Source organism: Corvus cornix, chromosome 13 (assembly GCF_000738735.6).
Source record: "Corvus cornix cornix isolate S_Up_H32 chromosome 13, ASM73873v5, whole genome shotgun sequence".
In the NCBI taxonomy this organism is placed as follows: domain Eukaryota; kingdom Metazoa; phylum Chordata; class Aves; order Passeriformes; family Corvidae; genus Corvus; species Corvus cornix.
The window spans coordinates 5050912-5078751 of NC_046343.1; the positions used below are offsets into that span (position 1 = coordinate 5050912).

At 43.8% G+C, this 27840-nt stretch overlaps 1 protein-coding gene across 1 annotated transcript; it reads right to left on the minus strand.

Annotated features, from left to right (window-relative positions):
• Positions 1-661: 661 nt before the first annotated feature.
• ITK (IL2 inducible T cell kinase) lies at positions 662-26145 on the minus strand. The gene is made up of 17 exons (XM_010399708.4): positions 25911-26145; positions 15277-15381; positions 14874-14955; positions 13115-13243; positions 12432-12472; positions 11943-12094; positions 11430-11495; positions 11200-11254; positions 8940-9019; positions 8161-8297; positions 7412-7486; positions 6549-6720; positions 5679-5895; positions 4888-4952; positions 4682-4800; positions 3301-3458; positions 662-2785 (listed from the first exon to the last, which is right to left on the minus strand). Exons 1-17 carry the CDS (start codon positions 26079-26081, stop codon positions 2714-2716), a joined length of 1896 nt encoding a protein of 631 aa, XP_010398010.1. The 5' UTR covers positions 26082-26145; the 3' UTR covers positions 662-2713.
• Positions 26146-27840: the final 1695 nt, after the last annotated feature.

Sequence of the window (27840 nt, forward strand, 5' to 3'; positions counted from 1 at the left end):
AGGGACAAGCACAACCTCCCACCCTGGTGAGACACAGCCAAGCGAAGGGGCAGCAGCTTAAACCTTCAGCACGTTGGAAATGCTTTCTAAGGAGGCAGGGAAGGGGTATTCAGAGAAAGGTTACTCACTCTGCAGTGGGAGACTGAAATTCTCACCTCTGCTTTGTGGGGAACGTATCTGGTCAAGCCACAGGAAGGGCACCCACCTAAACTTGCCTTAGACACTGCTGTGGTGGGAGAACGCTTTGTTAGAGTGCATTGATACCATGCAGTTATCCCACTCTGGCACTGCCCTTTTGAGTGAACTGCCCTGTAAATTATCATGGGGAAACACCCTTGGGGCGCACTCAAATATTAACACCCCCAATTTTATGAAGATTCAGAGAATTTAAAGCCACTATAATGGATATTTAGATCTAAAAATCTGGTGTCTATGTAATAAATTACTCGATTTGCAGAGATTCTGAATGCTTCCTACCCCCATAAACCCAGCACATAATGTAAGCCCAGAACACAACCAAAGTTCTGGGGAACAGAGATATTTCAGAAAGCCAGAAGATGCCTGCTTGCATCTTGGTGGAGGAGATTTGGAGGAAGAGCAAGCTGTATAAGTGCATGAGGATGGTTTTTGCAGTTTTGCTCACATATAATGAAAGTCACAGTTGGAACTCAGCAATTTTATTGTTTGTAAAAGTCTGTATTGTGTGCATAGAAAGACTGCAAAATAAAACTGAAAAGAAACCATTACAATAATGTTTTGTGCAACCCACTCTAGCTAATAAATATTACGCTTATCCAAATATAAATATAACCCAGAAATGTCACCTAGCAGAGCAATATTGCTGCTCCTTAATAGCAATGTCCTCCTGCTCAGCAGACCCCTGGTTCCTTCAAGGATGGTGGGGCCAATGAGCCAGAAGTTGAACTTTGTGAGCCTGCAGCACCCCTGTCACAGTGTGGGAAGATGTATGAGGCAGGAACTGATACCTTGCCCATATCCATATGCCTGAAAAGATATTCTAGCTCCTAAAAGCTACCCCAGAACAAGGAGTCTGAAAAATACCAAAAATTAAGCCTCCATCTATGAAGAAATAGTTTGACACAGGATATGTGAGATCATGGGATTACATTATTTCCTTGTTCCATTTTTGTTGGCAAACATATTTGAACCTGACTTCTGTAATGACAGGAGGTTGCTGCTGAAAGTTTGCACTTCAGAGTTTTTGTAAGGTGCTGTCGTGTAAGGTTTCCTCGTGTTCTCACCTGCCCAAACAGAGAAGCATCAAAAATACACATTGCATATCTGCACATATAATCTGTGAGCCCTCCTGACTTCCCTAGTGATTGTTAATGCTTAGCAAAAGTTCCTGATCTTATTTACAAATTCTGCAGGACACCAACACCCACACATTTGGGTTTGAAGTCAGTTATGTCAAAACAATGTCTCTGTCTTGCAGTGAAACTACAGATTTCAATTGAAATACCAGGAGATGGATTTTGTTTATACCTTCTGCTGTCACCACATGATGTGGAACTCCTTGAGGAGGAAGAACCCAGGCACTCCATTCACACTGGACTTTTTTTTTTGGTCAGTCCCTTTGTTCACAGAAGAGATGGAAAAGTCTTTACTTGTGATGATTCAGTTACTTTTTAAAGTATGAGAAAATTCTTCTCATGATCACTGGTGCACTGAGCACATACTCTGCATGTTTTCTCCTCATGGCTCCCTCCTGAGCCCTCTGGCCCCTTCCTTCCAAACACACCAGGAGCGGATTCCTGTACCTTTCACAGGTAATCAGATCCTGGGACTCTGTCTTGTCCTGAACTGGGAACACATAACACTCTGCACTGCTCAGTCCTCCATACTTTGTTCAAAGAAATTGGGTGGAGGTCACACATTAATCTTCTGATGTAGAAAGACTGAAGAAAAAAATCAATATAAACATTCAGCTTTGACTTCCCCCCTCCAAGAATGTCTTCATTTGCATCAGAGTCCCATTTTCCCACTCACTGTACAATGCAATTTGAGAGAATTTCAAGACTCTTCAGCACATTGCTTTTTCTCTTCCTCCCTTACAGACTCCCAGCACACACAGACACCTCTTCCATTTACCAGGCATCCAAATCCTGTTCCTATTATGCCACAGCTGCAGGGAAAATCATGCAAAGGGAAAACAAAAGCACCTTGAAATACCAGCATCAGAAATGCAGTCGCTGGATCCAGCCTGCTTCGGTGTCTCCCAGGCTTATTCCTGTTCAGAGCTTTCAGGTCCAGCCCACTCTGAATTAGAGAGCCAGGGAAATGTCTAAACATTCCTCCTCAGTTAAAGACAGCTTTTTATTTTTTCCCCTTCAGGGAAGGCCTTCATTTGGGGGTTCCCAGAAATGTTGGATCTCTTAATTTTGAGGCTGTCTTTTCAGGAGAAACACCCTTGCTGGACTGTGTGGTTCAGGACTCCATGCTCAATAGTCATTTCTGGTTTCAAGATGCAAACCACACTCTTGGCCAAACCAAAGCTTGTGTCTGTCTAGGCTCTGGAAGACCTGGGGATATCTTGTCTGTCTGGAAGTACCAGCCTCTGTCCTCTCCTTCTCCCCAGGCATATGGCAAGTGTTTATGGTGAGAGGATTCCTGTTAATGCTTTGTGTGGGGAAAATCCAGCCTTTGCTCTTCTCAGGACTCTCTCAGCTGTGCTGAGCACACAGTGTCACAATTACACATCAAACTCAGAGATTTCACTCAGCTGAAACAGCAGAAGAGAAAAGGATGGCCGCTCGTCTTTTGCCTGAGCAAGGGAGAGAAGAGAGAGGAAGAACATTAATGTCAGCTGGAGAGGAATGGCAAGGTTAGCAAGGAAAACCTTGGGAAGAAACTGAGAATTAACACAAATACGATCTATCACCATAGAGAAAACGCCAGTGGAAGAACCAGCTTCCTTCTGTGCAATGTTTCTTTTCTATTACCAGTGAATTTGGCTTGGTGGACACTAAGTACCTTGTAATGGCTTGGCTGTCATTGTTACCACCGTTAGAACTCAGCCCCACAGATCCACAGCTTTCTTAGGAAGGAAACTGCTGAATTAACTTGAATTAAGTGCACCACATGGGCTTCTCAGTGAAGTCAAATAAAAGGCAGAAAGCCCAGAGTTTGCTTGCTAGTGCAGATGAAAGCTACAGTGCTTCACCTCCAGGATTTTATCTTGTGTTAGCATGTGGAGCGTACACATCTCTCTCCTCCTTAAAGCCAAGGGGAAGGGAGTTCTTGTCTTTGGGAAATAGGGCTCTCCACTACAATACTCACCATCCTCCAGCAGTGGCTCATCACCTCATAAATCGCCTTGGAGGCCAGCTTGGGTTTGTAGAGCCGAAATCCTGCGTTGATTTCTTCCACCACTTCTGCATTGGTGCGATTCTCATAGGGGATTTTACCTTCACTGAAGACCTCCCACATCAGCACTCCTAAAGCAAATGGATGGGGAAAAAAATCACAAAGAGGCAAATAAAATCCTCAGCAGGCCCAGGGCCACCTTCCACCTTCTCTTTTCTGCAGCTCAGTATTGGTGCCAGTTACTTGGAAAAGCATTTTCACTTGGATTCTCAGTAGATATCTGAAAAACCAGGCCCTAACACAGCTGTACAATTCAAGGATGTCAGCCAGGCTCTCTGGTGCTCTCTGAATGCATGGTGCTCTCTGAAGCATCTCCCTGGTGAGTTTGTGAAGGGCTTGAGCACCCAGCTCCTGCTGTGCTGCTCGTAGCCCACCTCAGGAGTGCACAGCTTCAGCCACAGCAGAAGCCAGCAAAGGGCAAGGGAAACACAGAATTCACAGGCACAGAGTAGCAAAGGCTATAATCCTGCATTATTTACTGCTGGCCCCAGGGCTGAGTGGCACCCCATTGACTGTGAGCTGTGCACAGCACACTGCCCCATTCACTGTGTGGGCTGGAGAGGGGCCAGGCCCATGAGTGTGCCAGATCCACAGCCTTTGTTATGGCTTGGGGGGAAAAACACACAGCGGTGCTCTTATCTGTGAGGGTCCAGAAGGGAGACCAAAGAACAATGCATTGGGGAGCAGGAAACGAGGTGAGAAGTGCGAGCAGTGAAATAACATTTTCAGATCAGCATAAAGCAAATGGAGTCAGCAGAGCAAATTTGGAAGGGCAGAGGGTTTGAGTGAGGCATCAGTGCCCCGGGACTGACATGCAGAGAGATGGAATGCCTAAATGTCTTCCCTCTCTCCCTCCCTCTCTCCCTCTCTCCCCTTCTCCTCTCCTCCCCTCCCCTTCTCCTCTCCTCCCCTCCCCTTCTCCTCCCCTCCCCTTCTCCTCCCCTCCCCTCCCCTTCTCCTCTCCTCTCCTCTCCTCTCCTCTCCTCTCCTCTCCTCTCCTCTCCTCTCCTCTCCTCTCCTCTCCTCTCCTCTCCTCTCCTCTCCTCTCCTCTCCTCTCCTCTCCTCTCCTCTCCTCTCCTCTCCTCTCCTCTCCTCTCCTCTCCTCTCCTCTAGCTTTTCTTTAATTTCTTTCACTTAAATGATTTTGGCTTGCTTTTCTAAGCCATTATTCAGGCAAGACACCCTTGGAGTCTGGAGGATGCAGTGTTAAGGAGAGTTTACTTGAGGACTGAGCCCCTGTTTTTCTGAGCTGGGGTTTGTTGGGTCTTCTCCATTTTGACAAGAGTTTCTTACCGAATGACCAAACGTCAGATTTGGTGCTATAGTTGCTGTAGGAGAAAACCTCTGGGGCAGACCACTTGACTGGAAACTTGGTACCCGTAGAGCTGGTGTACTGATCATCCAGGACAATCCTGGGAGAGGAAAAGAAGGGGGAATGCTGAGTCACCCCCATCCTGTGAGAACCCTGCAGGGACCGTGCGCAGCCTCGGCGGCTTTACCTCGACATGCCGAAGTCGGACACTTTGACCACGTGGGATTCCCCCACCAGGCAGTTCCTGGCAGCCTGCAAGAAAACAAGGTGGAAAGGCAGCAGGTCAGAGCTAAAACACTCTCACAACCTCTCAGGGGCTTTTATCCTTGCAGGGCAGATAATGCTTATAAAAGGAGCATCAAAGTGACATTGTGCCTTACAAAGAGGACAGAATCCTGAGCTTCTCATGCTTTCTGGACATTTTGCAGCATGATCCTATTGCCAGAAAAGCTGTTCAACTGTCAGTCTGACTTGCAGGCCCTTGTTGCCCAGAAAGGGCAGAGCAAGACCCTAAAATATCCACAGCTACTCACAGTCATTGCATGCCTAGTGAAACTGCAGCAGTGACTGATGGAGCATTCCTGAAAACCACTCAATTAAAAGTATTTTATCATCAAAGCATGTTTATACGTGACTTATGCTAGAACAGGTCTTTTTGTCATCTTCACTGATTTTAGACATGAAGAGTGGTCAGTACTGTGGCTCTTGAGGAGCAAAAGAATACACTCAGGAAAAAAGACAAAATTTCTAGGCTTGTTTCTTCTCTCCCAAACACAATTAAGGGGAATAGATTGATCAGTGCTCCAGGGCTTTTTTTTTTTCTCGAAAGTATTTGTGCTGTTTTTGCAATAAGGGCAGATACAGGATCCCCTATAAACTGACAGGCAGGAGGAGTCTGGAAGCTGAAATTAAGGAAGGAAGAAAGCAGAGAAAAAGCCCATCTGGAGCAGAGAAAAAGCCCACGTGGGACCAACATACCAGGTCTCTGTGGATGACAGAGTTTTGTTCCAGATAAGCCATTCCTTCACACACATCCAGGCACATCCCCAGCAGGGTTTCCTTGGAGAAGCTGCCCCGCTGGCTCCTGAGGTAGTCGGACAAGCAGCCGTTCTCCATGAACTCGAACACCAGGCAGATGGGAGCATCCTCAAAGCACACACCATAAAGCTGGACTAGCTTGGGGTGAGACAGCTTCCTGTGGGATAGGGAGGGAAGGTGGGAAAGAAATAGGCTCAGTGCCTGCTATCTTCACAGCAAGTGTGTTAGATATAGCTACTTATGCCACAGTGCTGCATCCTGCTCATTGCAAAGGCCACCTTTGCAGATGTGTAGACCAAGGACTAAGTGTCATCCCATTTTAATGGTCATGGCCACCAAAAAATCAAACCAATCAAACAAAAATAAAATCAATTTCTGTCTGTCTTGACAGGAGGCAAATGCAAAAAAAATGCAAACAAAGTCAATAAAACAAAATACATATTCAGTTGTGCAAAGCAAAACATTTTACAGGTAAGGCTTTTCAATAAAATTACCCTTAAGTTTTACATTATTTTTTCTGAGAAAAACCACTTTACTCTCCAAAAGGCACCATCAATTATCCTTGCATTCCTGAACAGCAGAGATCTGGAAGACCACTCCAGACATTGGTAGACTTGGAAGCACAGTAATTTACCCACACTTTGAATTGCCTTCCTTTGTAGCCACCAGAGTTCACCAGTCTCTCCATTTACTGCTTAGATACATAGCAGATAGTCCAAGTTTGAATTCCCTATTCATATTCCTGACTTTGGTCCAGTGTTATGAATCCCACAAAAAGGGTGTGATTGCCTTGGTGAATCTACCACTTACATCAAGACTTTGGCTTCCTCGATGAAATCCTCCTCTGACATTGCTCCTTCACGGATGGTCTTTATGGCTACTTTGGTCTTGTCCAGCAAGTAGCCCAGGTAGACCACCCCAAACTGACCACTGCCAATCTCCTGCACACGGGTGAGCTCAGAGGCATTAATGACCAGTTTTCCTGTTGATTGCAAGGGAGAAAGAGTAGGGATCAAGCAGTAGAATGCCAAACAAAAAGCTTTTGTGGATTAAACACTGAGGCAGGATTCCAAGTGAGACTTTCTGGCTCTCCTTCAAATTGCCTGTCTGACATTTGGTAGCTCATTTGACTAGACCCTGCTGCAGGTCATGTTCAAGGGTAGGAACAACAACATCCCCTTTCTCCCCACTTTGTCCTGCCTATCCAGTTCTTCAGGGAGGATTGTTTCTACCATGCATATGTGCAGTACCCAGCACAAAATGGAGTTGGAGTTTCTTTGAAGTCTCCAAGAATTACAGTAAAGATGATACCGGCAAATTTTTATTGACGACGATATTCAAATGAAGGCATCTTTCAGGAGGGACTCGGCTTTCACCAAATTATTCTACACTCCCATTTCCATCCCCTTTGTTCAACATTCATTTTAGTATTTAATGTTGACTTCACTGAGCCCCTGGGGCTCTCATCACCTCCCTCAAAGCACTGCACAATCAGTTCATTCATTTATCAACAGCCATGACAAAGATGGCAATCTGGTGAACAGTGCAGTGACCTGAACGAAGCTATTTATTGTGGCTGTAATCACGTGAATATTCATCAGTATCCATGGGGATGTGCGGGATCACCCAGCTAACCAGCCAGGAGTGGGATTCCCATGTAGAGAGAACCTTACCATAGCTGAGCCCTGCGGTGATCGGGGCCTTTCTCCTCCAAGAAGAGACCGCGTATCGCAGCCGCGTCACGAGACCTGGGGACACGGGGACAGGAGGGTTCCCATTACTGCCACAGCCATGGGGAGCGGGGCTGCCACCACCCCAGAGGGCAGCTTGGACTCTGGAAGCAGATTTATTGCACTGAGTTCTCAGCTCCACTTGAGGGCAGCTGAACCTCTGTGCAGGCTCTGGTTTCCTGCTGGTGAGAAGGAAGTCCAATTCTGAGCACTTTCAGTTTATTTCCCGTTTTCACATCCAGAGCTTTGAGTCTCTATTAACTCTGTTGAATTTCCAAATGGTACTTTGTATTCATAGGGTATTTTTGAAGCTCAGTGTTTCCCTTTGTACTCCTGGACTGTGGGGATGGGAGTCACCATGTCTGGCTATGGATCCTGGCCATGTCCTTGACTTTGTGTCAAATCAAGGCCCAGGGATAGATCACCTCAAGAAGGACCTGGCAGTGGTGATATCCCCCCAGGGCTCTCTATAATATGTCACTATGACATCTGTGGTCAGCCTTAGAAGGACAACCAGAGTGAGGATGTAATGCTGGAAGCTGGACTGAAATGGTCATTTCAGAATAAGTGGGAGAAAAGGTGATGCCATTTAACACTTCATTGTAAGGACAGAGGGCTTGGGAGCCCTCCTCAATTCAAAACAGTCACCTGGCAAACCAGCAACTTCTCTGTTCAGCATCAGCTTCACTGACCTGCTGCGTTGTGCTGGTGGTAGTTGATGAGGTCAGGGATGGAGTCAAACACGTGCTTTTCTGCCAAGTAGTATCGCTTGGGAAAGTCGGTTGTCTCATTGATGTGATAATGCTTTATAACAGGATTGTTGTCCGTGCTGAAAAAGAGGAGGTTTTCTTTGAGAGAAAATAGCTTGCAGCAAAAAGACAGGGATCTGGGGTATAAACAGAAACAAGTGAGCAAAGGGGAGAACCTTCCCCCAGAATGAACGGGGGAGGAGCAAGGAGTGAGCTGCAGTTGCTAATGAAGTCTGTGTACTTGCATGTCCTCCCTCTCACTCGCAGATGGTCTCATCTCGAGAGAAAGGCTGAGGTTTCCTGATAAGAGAAGGTTGAGTACTAAGTTTGTCTGCCTCTTCTTTGTGAAACACGACTTTCTGCCCCATCACTGAAACCCTTTCACTTGCCTTGCTCTACCCACCTCTGATGAGTCCAGCACACAGCCCTTGTTGATCCTACTGACACTTCAGGGGACAGTGCCATCAGAATGACAACCCCAGTGATGTCCAAGGGACTATTTATAGGCACATATTTAGATGCAGGGAGAAGTGGAGCCTTTAATACACTTTGGGACTGGCAGCTGACTCTTCTGCCTTTTTTGGAAGTGTTTTCCCTCTATCATTTTCATGAGCCTTCTGCTCTCTCGTTTTAATGCCAAAACAACTATACAGAGATTACACACTCATAGAAGCCATTTCATTGATGTAATTGATGTGAAAAGCTGCTGAGCTCAGCTGTACCTTAATGCTTTGGTGAAAACAGAGACTGTGTACATGCCAGGCTGCCTCGAATCTCTCACCATGAAGGCCCCTTCCCTACCCTGGAACAGGAGCAAAGGAGAGAAAACTGGTTAGAGACATAATGGAAAAAAAAAAAAAGAAGCAGGCTGGGGGCAAAGCTGTGCTTATTTCAGCCCTGTCATGAGGATGTGCTAAAAATATAGGAAAAAAAAGAGCCATCACCCCACTGACAGAGCTTGGTGTGTTCCATGCACAGCTCTGGTGGCTGGCCAGGGCCTGCGGGTCTCTCTTGGGTGGTTTGTGCTTTCAGCTCAGCTTCCTCTCGGAGCTCTCAGAGGAAATGAGACTTAGGCTCCTGTGCTGAGTACGTGTGGGTGTGCCTCTCTGTCCCTCCAAGTCTCTCCTCTGGAAATTCTGAATCCATTGACTGCCCTCAGCCCTATCTGACAGAACACATGTTCAATGAAACGTGTGGCCAAATGGAAAGGCAAACCCCTCTGAGTGCTCCCCATGGAGTGAGCAGCCACAGAACAAATCACAGCTTATCCAACACCAGAGAATCCATATGGGAGTGTAGGAACAATAATTTACCCATGTACCACAAATTGGAAAACCCTGGACATGATCCTGCCCTTTCATAGGCACACCAGGCATCCAGTATCTAAACATAAATGGGTAAGAAAGCAGTCCTCCTGCACTCTGGCACTCACAAAACCTTTCTTTTTTAACTTTTCACTGTAATTGTCTTCTACTCGTCTGAATGCTAAAATGCCTCACAGGGCATGATCCCACTGGCCCAGATGGATCAGATGGCAAAGGAGAATTAACATCACAGTTTGGCTGGAATGTGCTGTACTGACCTATATATTGGTAATAAACCCCACATTTTTTCTTCTGTTTGCAGAAAAAGAAGCTTTTCATCCGGCATCCCAAGTGCCTGACTTTTTTCATCCCCTCCTCCTTTGCTTTACACTGTAGGTTTCCTCCATTTTATGTCTCCTACCCACCCACAACACTCCATGCAGAGCTAATCCACCAAGTGCACCCTGCCTGGGCCTCTTTCCCTAGAGGTTTGATCAGCTCCAGGTGAACACAGAGGCTGAGCTGCTCCTGCATCCCCTGGGTATGAGCTGCTGGCTCTCAGTGTGCAGCTCTGCCCAGGTGGGATCAGCCTGCTGAGCTGTGAGCTTCCCAGGTTTGGCTCTTCAGTGTCTGCACAACATCTGCTGCATCTGCACCACACAATATCTGGCACAGGGAAGCTCTAAAAAAGCTCTCTCTGCTGCTGTAGAAGCATTTGATTATGCACAGTGAGGGCTTTAGGACTGGAGGTGGGCAAGTTTTGGAGGCAGCATCCTGCCCAAGTTATATTAAGCTCGATTCTTGCCCGTCTGTTCTCACTTCTGACCAAGGCTGGCCAAAGATCACTCACAAACCTGGCCAGATTTCTGGGGGGAGCTGTGAGGTTTGCAAGGCTTTGAACCAGAAGTCTCTGCAGCCACATGGGGGTAGTTACCACAGAAGAGTTGTACTGGTAGGACCGAAAGAAAAAATAAGACCACTAAACCATGTGGGGACATGTCCTGTAGTAGTTTATACAAGAATTTTTAAAACCATACAAAAATGCTCTTATTTCCATAAAATGCTACTGTTGCAAGAAGGAACACTTTATTTGTGTTTATTAACAGGGCCACCTGTTAATGTAAGAGCTGATTTAAAAATTAGGGTTGTGTTTGTGTGGAAAATTTGAACAAGAAGCTTATTCTTTGTATTTTCAGTACAGTCTTCACTGGAAAACTCTGGCTCAACTGCAAAATTAAAGATGTGTGCTTACATGCACACACACACACACAAAATTAAAAATACAAAACCCACAGCCATACTTTTGGCTTTCACCCAAAGTACTTCAGCACAAGATTGGTTAGATTTTCAGAGAACTACTGGCATGCACAGGCCTCCTGCAGAGACAGAAAAGATGAGCTAAAATCACAGTTTCCAGCTGGCACAGTGGTCTGAAGCAGTGTTTTCCAGCAGCCCCAGTCACTGGGTGTGTGTGGATGGCACAGCTCCATCCATGCTCAGCTAACAGTGGCGATAAGGGGGGTGTGCTGGTGGTCCTTTATCTCACATCACACACTAAGGACACAAACACAGCAGGGACCCAGGGTTCATCTCTTTTACACAAAGCAGCCCTCGCAGGCTTCATTTGTCATTAATTAATTATTGTTTCCCATCCACCCCATGCATAACACTGGTTTACCTCATCCCTGAGCAGTGTTTCTGCTTTGCTTCTGCTGATGTTCTTATTGTACCACCTGAAAACATCAAAAGACTCCGAGTCAGCATTTCTAGGCCAGGAAAGTTTCTGCTGAAAAGCTTCTGAATGGAGCATCCCCAGGGTGGAATGTGAGGTAGGGTGGGGGCATTTGAGACTTGTAGCCTCAAATCCAGGGCACTCAGAGGTACAAGAAAAACACAGGCACAACTTACTCATACATTTGCAGATTCTCGGGTGATTTTTCCACCAGGTAGCTGCTGGGCACATAGCCCTCATGCCTGTTGAGAGGCAAGACAAGTGTGAGTGTGCTGACAGACAGGATTTTCTCTGCATCTGTAGGAGTCAGCCTTGAAAGCTTTGCCTGCTCATTGCATGATAAAAGTGCTGGTGGTTATGTATTGAGTAGGGTTACTGGAGAAGAAAACAACTGATTGCGCCTCTAAAATTGCAGAGTTTCACAATTTTCCCCCCTATGTATCACTGCAAATATCACTCTGAACTAAGGACTGTTTATTGTTGTAAAATTAACTTTCAGATCCTTTTTCCCAGCTGCCTGAAGCAATGGCAAAGGGAAGAAAGTTACCCTAAATAACCTTCCATCACTTTTTCCTTGTGAATCAGAGGATGCTTCACGAAAGTTAAACAAGAGGCCAGCATGTATGTTAATGGAAGAACAAACTGGAATTAGAAGGGGTTTGTACATAGGCTGTTGAAAGGGGACTTACCCATTCTTATCTTGAATCAGCCACCAATGTTCCTCAGAGCTGTCAATCACATAATATTCCTCATTGTATTGTAACGTCAGCTCCTGCGGGTTCTGGGCTTCATAGTCATATATGGCCATGACCACGGCTTCCTTTGGGTCTAGCAACAATTTCTGCACAAATTAGGCAAAAGGCTTATCATATTCATATTCATATTCATAAAAAGCAATGGCATGCTCTCTAAAGTGGTATTTTCCTGGCAGCACTGGTGTCCCCTGGGCTCAAAGGCCCCAAAGCACGCCAGAGCATCCACTGGGGTGTGGTGGCAGCATGAGCATCTTTGGCACTTTCAAACAATGAATTTCATATAAAAAATTTCAACTGCACAGAAAACACGCAGGGAATGTTATCACAGGTGAAATTCTAGGTCACTGCACTGTGGTGAACATACTCCCCACTGGTAGTTAATCACTCAGGGCAGGACACTAAGGACAGCCTCACTGCACTCACCCAGTTATCTTCAGGAGTGGGAGGAAGAGGCTTCTTTGAGGCTGAAAAGAAATCAAGAAAGACAATTTGAATTAGGTGAGGGCAAAACCAAGGGAGAAGCCACCAATGTAATGAATTGATAGAGGTGATACAAACTCTCTGAACAGGGAGCTTTGGACTTTGAGACCAAGAAGTGCCAACTACACAGTGAATCTCAGCAGGGCTTGGAAATTGGGGTACAGATTACTTGAGGAATCAGGGTGAAAACCACAAGGTAGATGTTTCTTTGGTGAAGAATGATTGACCACTTGTGTCCATTTTCAGGAGACAAAGTAAAGATTATGCTTGGCCATTGAAACCATAGAGGAAATATGGTTTGGTCAAAATTGGACAAACACAGTTGAACACATTTATCTCAAGAAAGTTGTGGCTTATTGACTGACCACAGTTGATCAAGTTCTTAGTTCTCCATCTCATCCCAAAACCAGCACCAAGCATCACACAGAGGAAAATGTGAATTCAAGAAAAGAGAATGCCACATACAGTAAAAGATAAGCCAGAACACCTCAAGAAGCCAGGAACATGTCTCTTTATGGAAATGTAGCATCATAATTTTTCATGTTCTGTACAAGAGAGATTAAATCCTTTACTTTTGCTAGGAATAAATATTTTCGAGGTCAGGATGGTCTTAACAAGTCCCTTACCATTTTTGGTGGGGTCATACACCACACAGCCAGCTGCCATCTTCTCTGTCTGAGCACAGCATCTCCACTTGCCATCTAACCAAAAATCTGGATGACACTTCAAAGCCAAACTGTTGTTGTATCTTGTTTCTGGAAAACATTAGGGGAAGAAAAAGAAGGGGGAAAATTAATTTATTTGCATCCACATTAGTTCTAAAAGTCATCTAGAACTAAATGGAAATAGTCTGCTCTTTAAAGAAGCTTCTTGTTATTTTCAAATGAAGCTTTGGTGAACATTATCAACCTCCTCCATTAATGTTTTCCTTTCTCCCAAAAGGATTGAATGCCACCAGTGATGTGGAGTAATAGACTTCCTGCTGGTGACAGCCCCTCTGCTGTGGTAGAACAGAATCCTACTCTCTTTAAAATGACGAAACACCAAAACTAGAGAAGGAGGGTCACATAAATAAAACCCAGCAGGCCATATATTGATTATTCCCAGGACACTTGCTGGTTTGCCTTGGTGTCCAGAAGAAGCTGTACAAGCTGGCATTCACCAGCACCAAACATTTTTTGCACATTTAAATACCAGTCTTGAATGTCTGTGTGAGTGATTGCAGTTCTTCTTTTTGAAGCTCAGGCTCTCTATCTGTAATAAAAATTTCCCTGAAAGAACAAAAACAATTCTGCAGGACTATTCAAGACTATTCAAATTGTCCAAGGGAGGGGACAGTCTCCAACTGTTGAATGAGAAGAGGTAATAAAGTAGAAGCTTGGAGTAGGGGAATAACTGATTGCAAGAGTCAGTGCATGAACTTCACAATATCTCCATCAGGCACAATGTTTTCAGAGGGAACAATAGAGCAGCAGTGCTGTAAAACAGAAAAAAGCTATGACAGAAGCCTGGTGCAGTTTTTATGTAACTAATTGACACCTTCCTCACGTCAAGCACTCTGCTTGTCTCTGCCCCCAGTGTTGGTTACTGCAGCTCCGTCCGAGTGAACCACAGCACAATGCTGGAGGTGAACAGGAAATGAAAGCTACCCGCAAAAATGTTCCCTAATATTCATGGTTCTCTAAAAAGGTTGTCACCTAACCAAAAAAGTCTATTCATAAGAGCTGAAAATTCTTTTGTGTAGAAAAGGTTATTTAAAAAAATTAGCCATAGGAAAATCCTTGTCTATTCCTGAATAAGAAACCTCAAATTACAGTAACTTATTAAGAGTTTATTCTAGAAAGACACAAATCATAGCAAGATCCCAGAATGGGTCAGGCTGGCAGGGACCACAGTGGGTCACCTATTCCAGCCTCCCTGCTCAAGCAGGGTAGTCCCAGAGCACATGGCTCAGGACTGTGTCCAGATGGTTCTGGAATGTCCCCAGGGAGGAAGACCTCACACCCTCTCTGGGCAATCCATGCTCAGTCACTGCACAGGGAAGTTCTTCCTCATGTTCAGGTGGAACTTCCTGGGCATCATTTCTGCCCATTGCCTCTTGTCCCATTGCTTGGCACCACCAAGCAGAGCCTGATCCATCCTCTGAAACCTCCCTGCAGACACTGGCAGACATTAAGGCACCCAAATAAACCATTCCACGTCCAAATTTCTGCTGAAAACACACCCACCAGATTTACAAGCAATTCGATTTTATAACCCACTACCACTTTGCCTGCTGAGAAGGGAGACACTGACTCCTCTTGCACATTTTCTCTGCATTGTTTGTGAGAAAACTGGTCAGACATAAGCACCTCCCACAATTAGGTGGGCACAGGGGTTTTTTACCTTCCTTCAGCGTGAGGACCCATCTCTGCCGGCTCTCGCGGTTGGGGGCAAACACGTAGAGGATGTAGCTGTCATGGACAATCTGGAGAGGGGGACAAAGAAAGGAGCCAGCCATGAGAAGCAGTCCCAGATACACTGCTCACAAGGGAGGCACCAGAGGTAAAGAGGCAGCAGCCCTCTTACCAGCAAGTTATGTGCCAAATGATGATGTGGGGAAGTGGAGTAGCAGGGACTGTTCAGAAGCATCTCTTAACCTCACTGACTTTTGCTTATTTAAATTGGAGTAGTAGCTTTGATAAAGAACCCAGTGTTGGGTTCATTAACAACTGCACAGTGAAGGAAATGTTACTGAAATACAAAATGAAGTGATACCTCTCTTAGTATGGTCAACAGACAGACTCACCTGGAAAGGGTATTTGTACTGACAGGGAATGATGATGTCACTTTTCACAATTTCCACACATTTAATCCTGGAAAGTTCCACAGAACCCTTCAAAGTCCTTTTTTTCTAAAAGACAGAGAAAAGCACTTGGTTGATGCTAATGATTGTGGATTAAGTGAATAATTAGACCAGACTGTCGTGTCTGTGGGAGATTTAGTTTTAATGGAGCAGAAGCAAATTAACTGATTATGTAAGACATTTAAAAGTATAAAGAATAATTCTTATATATAGCACCTCTATATGGATTCACATACGCATACATATGTTTCAAATCAGCACATGGATTCTTAGAGAACCAGTCAAAACCTTTGGTTGAAGTTCAGCTTTTACTTTTTTTTATTCCAGCAAAATGAAATCCCTTTTTAACCAAAAAGAACTGCTTTCATTAAATGTTCAGTTTACTAACACCCCTGTTTCATATTGAAAAGATATAAACCAATAAATATTTTATTTTAAAAAGTTTGGGCACCAAGAATTTCAAAACTAGTCATTTCATCCAAAATGGACATTTTTACTGCATCTGTTTTCCAAAAAAACTACAACATTTCTCTGTTTTTGTTTTGTCTGGCTTTTCAGCTAGGAAAAAACAACAGGGAATTTTGAAATAAATATTATCCTCAAGAACTTGCCAACAAAGCTGTTTCTCTGGCATCCTCTGCTGCACTTCTGTTCACGGTATACCAGGTACACAAATAGCAGTATGGGCAGTGGGGAAAGAGTAAAAAGAACAGACATTCAAGTATCCCAGCTTCCTTGGTGTACCCTAATCCCTGTGGGATCCTCATCCTATGGCTCCATGGCCAGTGGCACTCAGCTTTTGCAAGAGAGAGGTGAGGGCAGCTGGTGAAACTGGAGCTGAGGCTCAGCCTCTGGTGCTTCTGCAGGATCCACTACAGACGAGTTTGCTCTTCAGAGCGAGCTGGTTTCCTGTTTTGATTCATTTTCAGTAGGGATTAAACACTAGCTGTCCCCCAGCTCAGCTTTGGAACAGCATGACGGAAATCAGTGAGATTTAACAACACCAAAACACTGCAAAGCTTCTGTTTTCCAAACACTGTCAGTAGGAGAGAGCCTGAACTTCAGTTGCTGTGTTGTACCTGCCACAGGTTATCACTCAGAGACACAGCAAGACCTTGGCCACCTTCTGACCCTCCCTTGGACCCCAACTCTTTGTGTCTTACACCCTCCAGCTCCCTCTTGCCCCTTGTTCCCTCTGTCACCACCACCCTGCAGCTCTGCCCCGCTGGCAGCAGCCGTCCCCACCGCTGTGCCAACCCCCCTGCTGCTCCTCTGCCACCTTGCAGAGTTAAACTCAGCATAAACCAGGGCAGCAGCTGACACCTCTGCAGATGGGGGGAGGTTTGCCACAGAGCACTGTCAGACAGCCTCAAAAAAGAGAGGCCCCAAGACTCCTCAAGCCTCATTCTTGCATGACTGGCTGGGTATTTTGCCTTTGTATAATTGGAGTTGAGGCAAAAGAGGGAAATTATTACAGTGTGGTCTCACACTGCTCTTGCTGGCCTTTGCTGGTGCGTTTGGGGTTTGTATTTGTATTTGCTTGCAGTTTAACCAGTGTCTCTGGATTTACTGCCAGGACTGTCTCAAGTAGACAACATCTGCCTGTGTAGTTCTATGGGGTGTGGGATTCTTCTAAATCAATAAACCCAAGGCTTTAAAGCACCCCTAAATTTAAATACCAATTAACTCTCAAGAGTGCTGGCAAGCCTTAGAAGGCCTTACTGCACCCCATTTTCACCATCTATTTCCTTTCATTCTTATCTATTCACTTCTTTCTTTCAGACTTGGCTTCCTCTGTCTCTTCTGCAAAACCTCCTCTATCATTTGTTCTACCCCTGGGACTTCTACCCTTTTGATGAGACACAAAGCCATTTATATCCTATAAAAACCTTCAATTTTGCTAGCGCTGAACCCTCCTTCATCTCATTCCTTTGAAGTCCCGGGGTTTACCCACATGCATTCTTCCCCTGAGGCTTCAGCAAGCGATGCTGTGCCAGGCACAGGCTCTGCTCTTTCCCTGCAGACTGGTTTTCTGGAGTCTGCTGAAAGACAGGGTCCAGCCTTCTCAAGGAGCTTTGTGCAGTTGTCCTGCAGCTCTCATGACCCACTGTGTTCCTTTTAATCACACAATTCAGCAACGGAAGCTCCTCATAATCTCATGTTGCAGCACAACATCGGGGTGTGTCTCACAGCCAGAGCATTGCCCAGCAGATCCTCAGCAGATGGGACCCTGCTGATAGAAAGCAATTACAGTCCTCTAGCAGGACAAACAACTGGAATTACCACTCACAAACCAGAAATTACCCAGAAACTGGGCTGGAAACTAAACATATCCCTGGTTTTGTGATGTTTGACTGCACTTTAATCCAACAAAAGCAACAGGGCCATTTGGAAGGGAGGGGAGAGGAAAAGCCTCTTAAAAATGGACTCTAAAAAACCTCAGAGACTTGTTCCTAAAAGGGTGAGACAAAACATGCTGACAGATCTCTATTTGTTGTTTTCAGTCTGCCCAGAATATAACTGGGTAGATGTTTTAGCTGCTTGGTCAGTAAAAGCATCAGTGGTCTTACTGTGTGCCATGTGAGGAAAGAACCAGGGCAGGCTGCTGTCCCATGAGGAGAAGCATATGTGCTGCAGATCAGCCCATCCTGCTTGCTTTCTTTTGGTCCATTATTTGCAATATATCTGTTCTGGGAACCACTCTGAAAGGAGCCAGGTGCATCACAAGCCAAATGCATTGATGTCTTCATCTTTGGGACTCCACCTCCTCTTGCCTCACAGCTCCAGCAGCTCTTTCATTGACTAATCCTTTGGTTTGTCTCTCCTGCATAAACCAGATGACTCTGGTGGTCCCTGATTGTTTTAGATGCTGGGACAACTGACCATGGGACAAGGGACACAGCCCTACCCTGCAACACAAGGAGGCATCTCCCTGTGCCTGCTCAAGGAATGACCTGCCTGGACTCTACCGTGTGCTAAAACCAACCACCAGCACTGCTGCTCACCCAAAAAATGAATTACTTTCCTCCAGCTCAGGTCTGGGGCAGGGGAAGGGATGTGGAGCTCATGGTGAGAGGGCAGGGAGCCATCAGTGGCCCCTGCCAATGACACAGGTCACTGAATCACACTTCCAGACCATGGCTCTGCACCCTCAGGCTTCACAAAGGTCTGAGATCTCGTGAGATCTGGGGCTGAAAAGCTCTGCACTGTTTGGGCTTGGTGGGTGTTTACAGGTTTTGCTGAGCCCCACTGTGTTAATCAAAGGTGTAGCCACCAGTGCTGGGAGCAGGGGGAAGGGAGAGGGGCCAAATGCTGGGGAGAGGAGAGGCAGGGGGGGCCTATCTCAAGGAGCAGAGGAGGAGACCAAAGGCAGCATTTTCTGGCAGGAAGGCAGCACCCTGTGCCTCATGAAGCTGCCTTGGTTCAAGTTGCATTACAACTTTTATCTTTTCTTTTGTTCTGGTGAGGGGAAAACCAAGCCATTAAGATTCATGTGGCCCCAATCTCCTCAGCAGCAGTCCCTACCGAGGGCTGTCCACGCTGCAGCTTGGCTTTCCTTGCCCAGAGGTGTTTGTGTTCACCTTCTGCCTCCCTGCACCTCACCCCCTGTGCCTCCCTTCCTGTGCAGTGCTGGCAATGCCTCCTTCGTAGGAGGGTAGGGGAAAGCTGATTTATAGCTGGGGTGGAGCAAGGTAGGAGATTCCAGTCCTCAGCAGGCTCGACCACAAGAACATTTCCATCAATGAAAGCATTTAATGACCTTCTCTGCACCATCAGGGGTTTTTTTTTTTGGTAAGAATCTGAGCCAAACTTCATTCCCTGTTTTCACTGATTGCCTTGAATAAAAAGAGCAATTCTTAATTGGTGATTTAGTAGATGAAGGATCTTTGCTTTGACCCTGTGTCACCTGTTCCCTGTCCCTCTGCTCTAGCTGGGCTTGGTGTTCAGCCTGGACAGAGGCAGCAGCCGATTTTGAGGGTTGTGAAAGGTGGAACTCCCCATGGCAGAGAGCTCAACTGGCTTGGTGACCTTCAGCCTTTTAAACGAGTGACGTGCTCCTGACCTCTCAAGGACTTCTCTTCAGACCTTGCTGAGCTTCTGAAAGAATTTGGAAAGGAATTTCTTGATGTAGAAATAGTAACGAGAAGCTTATGAGATATCACTGGAACAAGACGGAATTATTTTTAATGGTAGATCTCCTGCTAAAGTATTTTTCCACCAACCAAAAGACTTGAGCTTGAACTTGAGCTTGAACCTCCTTGAACACTGTGTGGACACAATTACTTTCTATCTCTTATCATATTCCTTATCTGTGGAATGTGGAAGGACATCAAGGACTGTTGGATGCTGGATTCATAGCAACTTTGCCTGGATGCTATCTTCGATCGGTATTTAGGGCATTTTCTCATTAGGAACACTGATAGTTTCAGGGTTTATGGGAAATAAAACTGTAACCAATTTTTAAATGAAATCTGAAAACTAAATTGAGCAAATTGATTTTTAAAAGAAAGTTGTAAGGGATTTTGCATTTTCTGTCATGCTAACTGTTCTAAAGGAAAATTGGAGAATCCCATTGCTAATAATGGGATTTTCTGTAGAATTCTGGCTGTTGTGTTTTAATACCTCCAATGTATTTTGTTATATTTGATATTCAAATCCCTAAATGTGTCTGCTTGTCTTACCTGTCCATCGTGACTATTTTGTCCTTCAACTTGAACTAAAAGAATAACTATTTTTTTTTTTTACTGCTGTTTTCACATCTAAAGAACATGAAGGTGTTTTAGGGGTGGGCACACCCTGGATGCAGAGTGTACAGAATTGTGTTAAATAACAAAACCATCTGCAACTGGTGCTTAAGATGCCTCCATTCAACTATTTACTATCCTTACACAGTCCTACAGACCCAATCCAGCCTTGTTTTTCCACCAAATCCAATTCCAAAGTTCACTTTGGCACAGGTCTTGTGAGAGATGGTTATCAGAGTGCACAGCCCTAGTATCAGCACAAGTGGTTGGACAAGAAAATCAATGCCATCATCAAGAAACAGAAGGGGGGAAAAAAAGGAAGATTCTTGGCTTTCAAATGAGCTTTTTAATATGATGGAAATAAGTCTTTTATGTTACATAAAAGCACATGGAACAGCTCCTGAATACCATATTAGTTTCTTCAAAGCTATTCTTGACTCCAGCAAAGACTGGGAGCAGTGGATTGCAGTGAATGAAGGATTCAGTGAAAGAAAAGAAGCTAAATTAAATCAACTATATGACAACACTTTTTAAAGAAAAAAAAAATTTAATCTTTAAGGCCAAAATTAAAATTCAGCCAGAAAGGATGAAAGAGTATAAAGCAACAGGCAGGCATTACAATAAAATAAGTTACAATGTTGATTACAATATAAAGCAAAGTCAAAGGCACTGGGAGCAAAAGATGGCCACAATAGAGAAGTCTAATAAAAGGTAACTATTAGAAAACCTCATATTTATAGTTGTATATTCAAATTAGGAGGCATTCCTTCCCTCTTAAAGATATAAAAGAAAACATGGGTTGAAGATTTTGCTACACCCTCCTCCATGTTCTCTAACAGAAGCAAGATTTGAGCTTTGTAATTTAAACAAAATGGAAGTATCGGACATCTGCTGTGGAAACATTGCTCAGAAGGAATTTTAAAAAATTTTCTTCAAAAACTGAAGGCTAATAAATAGATAAAAAAGGACCTAGTAGGAGCAGAACTGGGCAAGTAGAAAATCATTATAATCATATTCTGGAAGATAACATTATTTATTCCAGGAAAAAGGAGCTATTTTTATTACCCCACTTTACCACACGCTTGTGTAGTTAGAAAGGCCACAGACACCAGACACAGAGAACCTGCATTTTACTCAAGGCAATCCTGTCTAGACAATATCACCACCCTGAATCAGGATGCTGCTGCAGGAGTCGTGAATGAGAATGGCAGTAGATGGGAACTTTGCAAATATCCACACAAACATTGGATAAGATCATCGGAATAGGCTGCCGGAAGATGTGGAATCTCTGTCCTTGGCTTGGAAGCAGTGGCCAGTCAATGTTACAGCCAACTTGTTCTGGTGTTGGTGGCAGTCCTGCTCTGAGTGTTGATCTTATCCTGGCAAGAAGTCTGACTAAAGGAATTTAAGAAGTGCTCTCCAACCAGCATTACCATGATTCTGCGATTTCACAATAGAAAGGAGGCTCATTGTGACAAGCAATATCAACTTCATCCTCCCTCAACTCCAGTGATACAATTTGGATTATTAAAAATTCATGTTAAGTTTTCAGAGATTTACTAGACATTAAGGCACAGGTTTGTACTTTTCCTCCATCTTATTTAGGGTTGCATTGATTTTATTACATAAAAATTCATTGAAATGGGTGATGCAGGCAGATGCCAAGCCTGACTTCTTTGTGGGTGATACGTGTATTATTAATAAATTAGTTGGAGATATGCACCAGAAAACAAATGGTATTGCATATTCTGGCAAGCAAACAGTACTAGTTAATAAATACATGACAAGTTATGAAGAATGGCATATCTAGTCAGATGTATTTCTTTGGAAGGTAATCTTTAAAACCATAACTAAATTCCCTTTAGGTGAGGACTGCAGCTTCATGACTGCTAAGGTATTCAGAAGACACAAAGCAATGAGAAATGGTATGAATGGCCACCCTAACTTAACAAGAATACCAGAATGGAGATCTTCAGAAGAAAAGTTTTAGTCTGTTTGCATTGGAATCTTGGGGAGAAAACCAAGTCTTTCCATGGCAGGATGGACAAGTCGGATTCTGTGTAAGAATAATCAAGGTGAAAAGGACTGGCCTGAGGAGCAAAGCACTGCTTTTGTTCCCGTGGGTAGCTGGACTGCTGCAAGCAACCCAACGTGTAGATAATGCTACAGAGCAGCTGGAGCATTTCTGGGATGCTGATAAAAGTCTTTTCAGCCAAGTTTATCCATTTGTTCTCATGTAGCAAGAGACTGAAAGCAGATTTCAAGGCATGCTAAGTGCCATCTTTGCCATCTTTATATGTGAGTATCAAAGATCTGAATGAAAGAGCCCAGGACAAGGCTGGCTCATTCTATGTGACCTCCTGGGCATCTGACCAGTGTAGGAAGAATTGTGCTGATGTAAATGAAAAGAGAACTTGGCCTTTTCTGGTTGAGCATTTCATTGCTGCCTGTATAAGCTGGACTAATAATAGCCCACAAGTGCATGAAGATATAAAATTTCAAAATATTTATGTGCCTGAGGGATTTACCAAGAACCATAAGCTGTTGGGTGAAGGGGATACAGATAACTCAGCAGTTTAAATACTTTTTCTGAGTCTAAGTAAGGACATTTGAAACTCTGTCCCAGACACCTCCCCAAAAGGATTCACTTCTCTGCTGCTTTTGCAGTGCAGCAGGTGTACCCTGAGAGTATCACAGTGTCCGTGTTATCCATTATTGTGGAGAGGATCAAACTCATTGAAATAGTTAAAATTATTACTCCCATGAGCTTGTTTACTCACATGTACCATAGCTACAAAGTCAGACCCTGAAACAAATAATTTTTGCCTGTGGAATTGATTTGCATGTTATAATAAAGGCACTTCTGATGTCTTTTAGCCGAGACGGGGGCTGAATATCAGCTGTGCCTGTTATCAGGGCTTTGCTTTATGTTAAGACAGCCCTGCATTGTGCACTGCATAATGAATTCCAGAAAACACAGCTTCTTATTGTTGACAGTTATTGGGGGCTCATTCTCCTAATGAGACATGTAAATGTCTTTCATTAACATTAAGGGCGACTGTGTGCTTGGCCCCTGAGGAGAACAGTGCTCTCTGTCAGCTGTGGCAGAAAGATGAAAATTACAATGAAAATGCCATTACAGTTATTGCAAAAAATCTGCCTTTAAGATGTCAATTGTCTGGACAGCTTTGGGTATCATTTGCAGAATTATCCCTGTACCCTCTTGGTCTGCTTATTTCCTTGTTTTGGACTGATACAATAAATTCTTAAATGTCTTTTTATACCCATGATTTAAAAATACAGAGGCTTAACACTTAAGTGTGTACTTTACTTTAAGTCATCCAACTGAAATCAGTGGGATTCTCAAACTTTCAAGCAGTTCAGTAGTTGTTTTACCTGACTTTATGCCTGGGCTGTTGTTACTGACTGACCAAGGACTGGAGAGGTGAGTACTGTACATCACGAAACTCTTGAGTACAGGAATCCACCAGACAGGTTTGTAAGGGGTCCTTGAAGAAACTCATTGAAAACTCTTAGAGAAAACATCCCCAGAGATTTTCCTTAAAAAATACATGCTTTAAAAGCCCAGACATTTTCTGGGCCTGTCCATCTGTCAGTCCATATAGCACCTGTGGATGCTCCCCATCCCTGCAGCCAGCTGGCAGAGAACAGCGATGTCCCTAAACCTCCAGAGCAGGGCCACATGCAAACTGCAATGGTGACAGCCTGTGCTGACCCCTGCCAGCTCCAGAAATGACCTGAGAGAGTCCTTGTGGAGCAGAGCCAAGCCTGTGCCAGGGACTGCACCAGAGAACGAGCACCACAGATCATCGATTTCAACACCTGCACATGGTCCCTGGTCCTGGTGCTCTCCTGGGAATGGCACAGCCCATGTGCTGGGCAGGGATGGTTGGAATCCTCCCTCCACAGGCTGTGAACTCAGGTGCTGTGGCTTCCCTCCATTCTGAGAACAAAACAAGATGGTTCTTGCACGGGCTGCCCTACTCTTTCCTCTCCAGAACAGCAATGACCTGACCATGCAGAGATCTCACCAGGATGCTCTAATTTTGATTACCGAAGAGGCTAATGATTGATTGGCTCTGGGAGTATTTCACAGGACAAATTCTTTTCTCTCTACTTTGTGTGAAATTCTTTTCATGTAACAATCTGATTTTGACAGTTTGCATGAGAAAAAATCAGCATTTCATGAAGAATCAGCCCTGTGATCACAAATGTACCCACACCCCCTCAAATGTGCACAAGGTTCTAAAGTTGCACATGTGTTTACCTACACGTCCACACATATATAATATGTGCATGTTTAAAATATATAATATATACGATTAAGTGGATAATACACCAAACCCTCATCTCACCTAAATGGCCTTTTGGAAGACTAGGTGGGAAATTTTCCAAAAACACAGTGTGTGAAGTCTATACCCCACTGAAAGGCACTGAGTCAAATTTTCCAAACTATTTCAGTCACTAAAAATGCTGACAAAACACCTACTGCAAAAGTATCTAGGCAGAGTGTATGTTGAGTTAATCTCAAGTCCACCAACTCAGAAAGCACCAAGAAAATCTAGTTGTGAAGATTTCTCTAAACACCTACAGCAAAATCATTTAGATGCTTTTCAGAATTCAACCCTGAATAATTGAGTGGAACAGTTAAAATGGAATTTAAAATCTTCATACAATGGCATTTGAAAAATAGTTTGGAGAACAGACAAAGAGAGTCTCAAACCATATACAGTCACAGTATCCAGCAATGAACAGTGCCCTGTTTAAAATGGAGGTGAGAAAAACATGGACTATAAAACAAAAGCAAGAAAAACATTTCATTGGGCATATTTGAGAGGACTAACACACAGCTAAAAATTACTGGTAACCTTCAAAGCTGGTTTATAACCCCAAATAGGTTGTGATAAAATACGATGGCACATCATACTTTTCTTGTTGGGTTCTGTTTCTACTTAATTTTCTGCAACTGAGCAAGATCAGATGGTCTGAAGTTGCGAGTGCAGGATCCAAGGCAGCACAGTCCCAGTTCTGCTCTGCCTACAGGAACAGTGCCTAAACATAATGGATTAACAGTACATTCAGTGACTGTTGGAAAACAAGCAAGATTATTTACGACCGTAACGAGGCTCAGCAAACATCCAGCTAAATAGAAGGAAGTAATTCTCACTTCACTAGAGCAATAAACACAATGGGGTGCACAGATTGACTTCTAATTTTCTTCATATTTAGCAAATCAGCAAAATGCAAACTTAGGGAAACAAAGCCTGCCCTGAGCCTGGTTCTCATCATCACAGCCCATCTGAAGCTAGCTCCAAAGACTACACGTTACATGTGGCAGCTGAATTTATTTTAAAATGGAAGACGGATCTCGTACCAGCCATCAGCCTGATGCCCTGAAGAAAAGAATGAGAGTGAAGATCTGGGGATTACTTTTTCACAGATAGAATCAGGGTACACTTGTGACCTTCACAATAAGCCTCTCCAGGTCACCCACTGTGAAGCGCCACGCACAGGATCACAGCTCTTACACACACTGGTTATAACAGCCCGTGCCAAATTCCTATAACAAAACTAGATCCTTCCTATAAATTGGCAAAGTAGTCTTATTCCTCCATTCACACCAAATGCCCACTGATCAGAAGCTCTAAATGACCCATTTGACCTATTTTCAGTGCATGGTGCTGTTGAAAGGACCAGAAAAGTTAACAAAATTTAACATAGATTACCCCTCCAACCATTAGCATCCTTCCCTCCCTTTAAGAAATTTCATCCTTCCTTCCATTACTCTGAGAGAGAAAAGGACTGACGTACCCCGTGGCGATGTTCGTAGTAAGCCAGCTTGGATTTGGTCAAGACAAAGAAGCGTACTTTAAAGTTGGAGGGTGAAGTTCTTCTCTTCTGCTGGGATTTCTTGATCAGCAGTTCCTCCAGGAGCACACAGTTATTCATGGCTGAGCCAAGAATGTTTGTCTCCCAGGACATGGGAAGTCTACGCTGTGTGCCCCGTCAAAGAAAGAAACACGAGAAAGAAGAGAAGACAGTTAATTAAAAAAAAAAAAAGTGTTCAAGAGGCGGTGTAGGTGCTTTGAGATTTATCTTCCCATCTACAGCAAAGCTTCCTTTCTGCCAGACCATAACCACATCCTCTCTGAAGTCATAAAACGAACAGCACATGTTGAAATATACGCTAAGGTAAATGTTGTGGAAAAAAATAACACTTGAGGGACATGCAGTAGATGTGAATCAATGATTAAGGATTAATTAAAGGGGCATGGCATGATTAAGCATCTCTCTCCTACTCGCTCATCTGGTAAATACAGTTAGAAATGCACGCGCCCAACATGGACATGCAGGATGAGTGTCCCTGCTGTCCTCCTAGAAGTAGGTCATGCATCCATATTTCTTTAGTGAAGGAATGATGCCTTTCCATTTAGAGTATTTAACACAGGGATTTCATACAATGGATTTTGAGGGGGTTCCCCATGTAATGATTTAGTTGACAAGGTGGTGTTCAGGTGAAGGTTGGACTTGATGGTCCTGGAGGTCTTTTCCAGCCTTAATGATTCTGTGATAACATGAAAATTCCTACTATGTAAGCAAAGAAATTATATCTACAATATACTTGTATCAGGAATGATAAATATTTGCAGCTGGTAGATATTTAAACTGACAGTTACAATAACCGACAATTAATTAATTATCAATGGTTACTTTTACTTAGGGATTACTGACTGCTTCAGGTGCATCTGATGAGGCTGTGGCTGGATGCTGCAGGAGGCACAGGCACAACATGCCCTCTGTGGATGCCATCAAGGCCAGTGTCATCAGCAGTGAAATGGGCACAAACACCCAACCAAGCACATCTGGTTTCCTCAGGCCTCCAGAGCACCATTCAGGGCAGTCAGCACCAGGCTAATTATAGAATTATGAAAAAATTATTATGTATCTAATGCAGTAGTACAACAGTACTGTTCTACTTTAAAACAAATGTAATTCATTTTTCTCTGCTCTTTAATTTTTAATATTTTGTGTATTTGTTGTATTATTGATGTATGATTGTATTGCTGATAGTATTGGGGCTTGGAGAGATGGAGTCTGGTGGAACGTGGGTAAACAGCAAGATAAAAGAAGTATTTTCATTAGTTTGATATTTCTGAAAATAATTCCAGTGATGAAAAATCATTTATTGGTGCTGAGTTTAATGTAGCATTAGGGTATAAGGAGGCAGCTCCCTACTGCTGATGTATTTTTAGACTGTTTGCAAGCTCAAAAGAAGATGCTAGATTTATTTTAAATACAGTTCACGAGGAAAAAAATACCAGAACAAATATCAGAATTGCAAAAAAGTGAAGATTTGGATTTGTTTTAGGGCAGTTCACAGACTGAGGTGGGAACCATAGAATATACTGTTTATCTTTCCCCAAAAAAAGTGGCATATCCCTTCCTTGCTTTATATTTTTTAGGCAGTAGGCTCAAGGGATCATTTAATGTTCCTTGCCAATTTTGTTCAATGCTAATTAAGAACCTGCATTTGCCATAAAACCACAATTTAAATATAGCACTTAATGAACAGATTTGTAGAGACTTTGTTGAAGGCAATGCAGAACCATAGGACAGAAACAAGGACAAACTGAAGCTGTTTGCGCAGCTGATGCCTATAAAAAATAAAAATAAAAAATAAAAAATAAAAAATAAAAAATAAAAAAAAAAATAAAAATAGTTGTCTTGCTGAAGACAAGAT